This window comes from Babylonia areolata, chromosome 26 (assembly GCF_041734735.1).
Source record: "Babylonia areolata isolate BAREFJ2019XMU chromosome 26, ASM4173473v1, whole genome shotgun sequence".
Lineage (NCBI taxonomy): Eukaryota > Metazoa > Mollusca > Gastropoda > Neogastropoda > Buccinidae > Babylonia > Babylonia areolata.
The window spans coordinates 34,240,761-34,248,713 of record NC_134901.1 but is presented as its reverse complement, the minus strand read 5'-3'; the positions used below and the strand labels follow the sequence as shown (position 1 = coordinate 34,248,713).

Sequence of the window (7,953 nt, the reverse complement as noted above, 5' to 3'; positions counted from 1 at the left end):
ATGTGTCGTTGCATTTTTCTTAGACCTGACCATCTGGCCTCGCTTAGTGTTTCACTCAAATCAGTGTTAATTGCAATTCAGTCATGTGATCAGCTATAAATCAATGATTGATCTCCATCTTAAAATAACTGATCGATCTATAAAGAGACTTATTACACTGGAAAACAATAACACTGACAACACACACACACACAAAAAAAAAAACAAAAAACAAAGACACCCCACCCCCCTCCCCTCCCCCACGCCCAAAACAACAACTGAACATTTCTTACGCGACATTTATTGAGGACGCACAGAATGGTGCCTGAGGCTGGTTTAAAAACTCTCCTCATACCTCATCAGGATACCAGCAGTTTTTCTGTCTTTCCCACATGCCTTTCACAGGCCGCTGTGTGCCGGCTGCGCCTTGTTGGCAACAAACGCGTTATTGTTTTCCTTTCTTTTCTTCACGTGATGTTCTCGAAGCGTTGCAATGAATTAATTCAGACGGTGTCAGTGGCTTTGTTCCACTTCTTCCCGAACAGTTCGTCACCGCCGTGTCACAAAATGGTGGAGTGGACTGAGGAACGGACTGAGGAAAGACTTTGAGACCCGACTTCAATTTCGCCCGAGACGACTGAAAGTTGGAGGTTGGGCAGAGCAACAGAATTCTCGAAGAAGTTGCTGATTTCAAACGGTAAGTACGTGTGTGTTAATGAGCAGCTTAGTTATATGTAAATGGCTTGCGGGTTTAGGCTGTTGATGAAGGAGTGGAATCTTTTACTAGACTCGGACATGTATGTCATTGTTTCGTCATGGATTCCGACTCCTGTGTTCTGTGTGATTTTGCAATGTTCTCATTAGAACTGGATATTACCTCTGTGTCTGTCTGGAAATTACTATAGCACGTGCATACACCCCACGTGGTCGTAAGAACAGATGCACACACACACTGACAATCTCTCCTTTTCATTTTCTCCCTCTCTGCCTGTCTGTCATATACTCGCGCCTAAACACACGCCGCACACGCATCGCCAGGCACACACAAACACACGCACACACACACACACACACACACGCACGCACGCACGCGCGCGCGCGCACACACACACACACACACACACACACACACACACACACACACACGCCGATTTTGCGTGCGTACACCGTGTCCTTCAGACACTGATGCACGCACATACAAAATCACACTGGCACACACACACACACACACACACACTGGCACACACACCTTGGGCCACAACTGATACAGTCGGGAAGGGAGGGTTGGTGGAGTTGGACTGATATAATAACATTGTGTCATCCCGTAGGGTAAGTATTATGTTTCGCCAATACACGCACGCGTGAGCGCACATGTAGGCCAGTACTGCATTCACGCGAACACGTTCACACAAGGATAACACCGACACAAAATAATAATAATAATAATAATAGTATTTATATAGCGCTGAATCTTGTGCAGAGACAAATCAAAGCGCTTTTTTCACTCCAGTCGCATGCGTAACTCTAAAACTGAAGAAACTGAAGACAAGGAAGAGGTAGGGGAGGGAGGCAATCTTGTGAAGAGGTGGGTTTTTAACGGGCCAGACTTGAAAGAGCAGAGTGCGGAGACCTGACGAAGCGAAAGAAGTTCACTTCCAAATACAAGGTCCAGAGACAGAGAAAGAACGGCGTCCAACAGTGGAGTGTTTGAATCTGGGTATGCGTAAACAGAGTGGATCCGAAGCCGACCGTAGAGAGCGAGATGGAGTGTAGAGGTGAAGGCAGCCGCAGAGATAGGAAGGGGCAGATTTGTGAATACACTTATAACATAGAGTGCTGATGAAAAAAGAATTAAAAAAAAAACCAACCAGGAACAGTCACATCTCTTTCTCTCTTGTCGCAAGTTATTTTTTTTAATGCTTATGTCAGTCGAATCCCACATTAATTACGCATCAGCATTATGGAATTCAGCTAGTGAAATTACTCTAAAACCTCTTTTGAGTCTACATAGGCGAGCAGTAAAATTAGTTCTTCTAAAATCCTCATCACTAAATCCTTCTGATTACAGAGCTATGGAGATTCTTCCACCAGCAACTAACTAAAATATGATCAGGCGTTATTTATGTTTGAAATTATGTCTGGTTTTTATCCCCCTTCTCTTCAAAATAGATTTGTTATTAACACTCACCGAAATGAGCACAAAATTTCTGTACCGCTTCCAAGGATTGATCTATTCAAGTCTAGTCTTTCTTCCTCAGGGGGTTGCTTATGGAATGACTGAATGTTATCATGTAAAAAAGTGAACACAGTGAAAAGCATCTCTATACTTAGTAGAACATATCGTGCATATCTCATGAAAAACCTGTAAACGTGCCTCACATTGTTATGATAATATTATCGCCACAATTTCAAATTGATTATTAATGATTTTTGCGTTTACGCCTGTCTGTCTGTCTCTACATCTGTTTGTCCACCTGTCTCTCTATTTCTCCACCAAGACTTTTTTCTTCTTTCTTTCCTTCTTTCTTATTTTGTTCTCCTGTTGTTGTTTTTTTGTTGTGTTTTTTTTGTTTTTTGTTGTTTTTTTTGTTTTTTACTTTCCCCTCTTCATTCTTGCTTTCTCTATCGTCCATTACTGTATCATTTGTACATGTACTATGCATATGATTATTGATGTATATAATTATGTGATGCATGCTTACTTTTTTTTCTGTGTGTGTGTGTGTGTGTGTGTTTGAAGAATTTGCTTTTGTGCATTCATTTTTTTCTTACCCTCACCCAACCACCACCCTTTTTTCTTCTTTTTTTGTCAACTTTGCCCAGAGGGCCGGATGTAAAAAAAAAAAAAAGAAAAAAAAGCAACAATGCTTATTCTATTAACCTCATGAAATAAAATTTCGTTCGTTCGTTCGTTCTCTCTCTCTCCCCCCCTCTCTCTCTCCATCTCTCCCCCCCCTCTCTCCCTCTCTCTCTCCCTCTCTCTCCTTCTCTCTCTCTCCCTCTATCTTTCCCCCCTCTTTCTCTCTCCCTCTCTCCCCCCCTCTCTCTCTCCCCCCTCTCTCTCCCTCTCTCTCCTTCTCTTTCCCCCCCTCTCTCTCTGTCTCCCTCTCTCTCTCCCCTCTCTCTCTCCCCCCTCTCTCCCTCTCTCTTTCCCTCTCCCTCTCTCCCTCCCTCTCTCTCTCCCTTTCTCCTTCCCTCTCTTTCCCTCCCTCCCTCCCTCTCTCTCTTTTAAAGAGAGAAAGTAAAGGAGTGACAGTGTTTTTTTCTTATTATTCTTATTTATGTTTTCTCTTTGACAAACAGTACTTGATGTCTATGCGTGGCGTGTGTGTTCGCAATTTATATGCTATTAAATAACAAATTACACTGTGATATCAAAAACAGTGCAGATTGTCTCAAGCTGAACTGAACTGTACAGAGGACCCTCAAGATGCGGTCTTGGCGACCGGCGGCACGTCAAAGTGACCCACGTGTTTGTCCGTGTGCAGCAGCTGACCATGAAGGACTACTAAGCGGTCAGAGAACTGCCCTCCACCCACTCCCTTCGCCTCCACACAGGACAAAACAAGGCAGGTGGCCAGGTATGGCCCTGAGTGACTCCTCCTGGCAGAGCTCTCACTCACACAAGTCCCACCACACGTGCTGTTCTTCTGCCCACGGGACCCCGCACTTCAAGGTCATCCTGACGGGGGAGGTGGGCGTGGGCAAGACCGCCTTCTTCTCCAGGGTCCGCCTTCAGGACGAGGTCCTAGCTGAGGCCTCCACCTCCTCGGCCTCCACCATTCTGGTGGACACCTGCTCGCGCACCTTCTCCACGCGCTTCGGACACGTCACGGTGTGTACACTGCTGCTGGTCAAGTTGGGCCGTCAGTAGTTCAGGCCTGTACGGTAGATTTCTTCACTCTGAATCAAAAACGTATGAAATCGTTTGTTTAACTTGGGCGTCAAGCAGCCCAAGTCTGTACAACAGTCTAGTCAAGAAGTTTTCTTGACTCAAAACGTTTCTATTCTCTTGTATAATTTTGGCCGTCAGTAACGCAAATCTGAGACGTAGAAGTTTTCTTGACTCACAATCAGAAGGTTTCTACTCAACTGGATTCGTTTTCGCGTCAGTAACTCACGTCTTGAAAGTAGAAGTTTTCTTGACTCAGAATCAAAATGTTTCAACCCACTTCTGTATTTCGGTGGTCTTTCCCGTACTTTACACCTTCATCGGGAACACTGATACAGGAAATTCTTGGGTTAAACAGGCTGTGAAACGTCTTTGATTCTGAGTCAAATGAACTTCTACACCATGTTTCACCCGGAATCAGAGAATCTTTACCAGCCAATAGCTCAAGTCTGGTTACATGTCTTCGGAGAATGGTTAAGTGTACTAATTTTGTTGCTCATGGGTGTTGTATAACCTTTCATAGATTATGAGCAACAAAATGACACCACATAACAACAAATAATAATCTGAAATCAGCTTGTATCTATTACATTCCAATCAATCATCGTTGTAGGCGTTTTTGATGAAACCTGACAACAACAATAAAAAGAAAATAAAGCCAGAAAAAGAATCACAACAAAGGCAATAATGATTATAGGAAGAATAATAAGAATAGTAAGAATAATGATAATCATCATCATCATCATCATCAGCATGGACCTCCTGGCCGCAGTGGGTTCGTGGCAGTGGAAGGACGTGGTGGAGGTACCCACTCCAGGGATCCAGGGGAACGCTCATCCTGTCAGATTTTACGACAAAAGACCAGTAGTTAGTGTCGTGTGTATGTTGAACCAGAACAGTCTCTGCATACTGAACACCCGCGAGGTGACTCAGCAGCAGCAGTGCAGGGCCTCCTCAGGTGCGTGGCCTCCTGTCGACCCATCCGGAGTATAGCTTCCAGTGCTTCTTCAGAGCTAAAAGCGCGACAGAGGGAGCTGGGGTGTGGCTGTATATGGGGGACTGGGGATGAGGGCATGAGTGTAATGCCGCTGGAACTGCGCGGAAGAGGAGAGAAAAGAGCAAATAGTCCGTCTTTGGTTCGAAACTTAGTGAGCATAGAGGAGATTTTAACAAGAGAAAGCCACAATCATTTCATGATGATATTGTGTGTAACATATTAAGAACTTTATCAGCTGATTCCATTAGATGTATCCCCAAAATGAGATGACCTGGCGGTTACTTTTTATGCTAAAAAACAAACAAACCCAAATCAGTCTGTTTCACAAAGTAAGCCAAATTGAAAATGTATTGTTTTGATTTGACTGTATCTGTAAGGCAACGTGTACTTGGTATTGAACATTTTCAGGAAAGACTTCAAGTAGTGAAAATATAGCTGTATTATATTTTTATGTGTACTGGGAACCATCCACAGTTATGCTACGTATGGCATGACGGGAGTTATTACCCAAGTGTCAAACTGACATCGGTGTGCTATTCACGATCATGTCGCCTCAGTGTTAACGTCTGGCAGCAATCCAGCTGCTTGTTTGGTGAGATAAAACCCTTTGAGCAAGTCCCGCTTTCTAGAGCAAGTATTTGTATTGTATTTTGTATTGTATTTTTTTATTATTATTTTTTAATCACAACCGATTTCTCTGTGTGAAATTCGGGCTGCTCTCCCCAGGGAGAGCGCATCGCTACACTACAGCGCCACCCATTTCTTTGTATTTTTTCCAGCGTGCACTTTTATTTGTTTTTCTTATCGAAGTGGATTTTTCTACAGAATTTTGCCAGGAACAACCCTTTTGTTGCCGTGGGTTCTTTTACGTGCGCTAAGTGCATGCTACACACGGGACCTAGGTTTATCGTCTCATCCGAATGACTTGCGTCCAGATCACCACTCAAGGTCTAGTGGAGGGGGAGAATATATCAGCGACTGAGCCGTGATTCGAACCAGCGCGCTCAGATTCTCTCGCTTCCTATGCGGACGCGTTACATCTAGGCCATCACTCCACGTTATTTCATAGTGCTTACACTAACACAGGCATTTTTAAGATTCGTGGAGGGCGGGGACTTCTCTCTACCCGTGTGTGTCCAAAGGGCATGCCCACTGCCCACAATAAGGCTATAGTAATATTATAATATTATAATGATATCATGCCATTTGGTTTCTACAAAACTGATAAATTCTGGGTTATGTTCGAAAACTATAACTTTCTGCACATTGCTGTATTTATTATTGTGCATTTCATGATAGAAGCCCTTCAACTGGTTTATTAGTTTTGCCACTGTTGTCCGTCGCTGTCGGCTGGTAGGACGACCGTCGTTATCTGTAAAGAGGAAGAAATTCAATGGTTATCAAGTTACCTTGTGTCACTGTATTTTCCGCTTGCTATATTTGCCAGAAGTGACAACTGTGTGTGTGTGTGTGTGTGTGTGTGTGTGTGTGTGTGTGTGTGTGTGTGTTAGTTTGTGCATATGTACGTATGACTGCGTATGTGTGTGCGCGCGCGAGCATGTGTCTGTATGTGTGTGCGTGCGCCTACACGCGCGTGTGTGTGCAAGCGCTTGCGCGCGTGTGTGTATATAAATATATATATATATATGTGTGTGTGTGTGTGTGCGCGCGCGCGCGCGCGTGAACACCTACGCCCGCGAATCTCTGCTCCCGTGTACGTGCAAGCTTACATAATTGTATAAACTTCTTGATGCTCAAGCATGGACGTGTATTTCTGTGCTTTGAAAACAGATTCATTCTCACCATATCCTTGTTAGAAATGATAGAACATTATGTTGTGGCACGCCTGTCTTCATAAGACGTTTTTGTTCTTTCTCCTTCACTTTTTGTTCTTTTTTATTTTTATTTTATTTTTTAACCCTTATGACGCCAGTGTCACAATAACACTACAGCTTGGCTCCGCGCCAGTGTCACATTTAGTTTAGCCAGCAATCCTGTGGAGGCTGCTGTATAATTGCTCAAAAATGTGAAAGAATGAGGAGAAAAACAACAAAAAACATCGGCTTTTGATTTCAATCTTCGTTCGTTTTCCTCTTACAATGTAGCAAGAGAACAGCTTTAGAATGGATGAAGTTACAAGCGGTTAAAGAGAGGTGTTGCGTTTTAATGATATAGTTGGCGGAGTGAAAGGGTTAAAGTCTGCCTGCCCCGCAGATATGGTGAGTTTGTGATTGCCCCTTCAGCTGCACGCTCACGTTCAGTGTCGTGTGATGTACATTAGCAACAGATTGTTGGCTTCGTTCTTTTTTTGTTTCTTCTTCTTCTTCTTCTTCCCTCGTTCTGTAGACACGGTTGTAGGGAAAGTCTTGTGACCCAGAGTTGGTTGTTTTTTTCTTGCGCGCGCGCTTCGTGCACTTGTGCGGGTGGGGGGTGGGTGGGTGGGAGGTCGGATAGAGGGGGCTTTGTGTGTGTGCGTGTGTGTGTGTGTGTGTGTGTGTGTTTGAGAGAGAGAGAGAGAGAGAGAGAGAGAGATATTCTTTACCATTATCGAGAACCCAATATGGGTACAAAATTGAATAGGCCTATGTTTTCACTACATATTAAAAACAAAATAAAACAAGACAAAACAAACAGAAAACAAAATGAAATGAAATATATGAAGTTTCAAAACTGTATTATTGACCCCTAGTGACCTGTGTCTGTCTGTCCCTCTCTGTCTGTATGTCTGGCTTGACTGATCTCTCATTACTCGTACAGTTCTGTCTGAAAGTCTGTCTGGTTTTCTTTCCCTAAGAACTGTCTGTATACGTTTGTATGGATGCGCGCGCGTGTTGATCAAATACTCAAGAGTGTGGGCATATGTGGGGTTTGTGTGTGCGTGGGTGCGTGCGTGTGATCGAGCGCGCGCGTGCACAGTGTAAATGCATGCCGCTGACGTGCGCACAATCGGTATGCACGTGTGTATGATTATGTGCACTGTGCACGTGTGCGTGCATGAATGTAGGTCAATACCTTTGCATACATATATGTGTTATATATGCGTGTGATTGGTGTGTGTGTGTGTTTGTGAGTGTGTGCGTGTGTG

At 43.9% G+C, this 7,953-nt stretch overlaps 1 protein-coding gene across 2 annotated transcripts in view; it reads left to right on the top strand.

Moving 5' to 3' along the window:
- Positions 1-401: 401 nt before the first annotated feature.
- LOC143300439 (ras-related protein Rab-43-like) overlaps positions 402-7,953 on the top strand; it is a 15,062-nt gene continuing 7,510 nt past the window's right edge. The window contains exons 1-2 of one of the 2 annotated variants that reach the window (XM_076614099.1): positions 402-676; positions 3,471-3,814. In XM_076614099.1, coding sequence (XP_076470214.1) covers positions 3,563-3,814 — 252 coding nt within the window. In that variant the 5' untranslated portion in view covers positions 402-676; positions 3,471-3,562. Of the gene's footprint in view, positions 677-3,467; positions 3,815-7,953 lie in introns of both variants that reach the window. The other variant, XM_076614098.1, reaches the window with a different exon arrangement.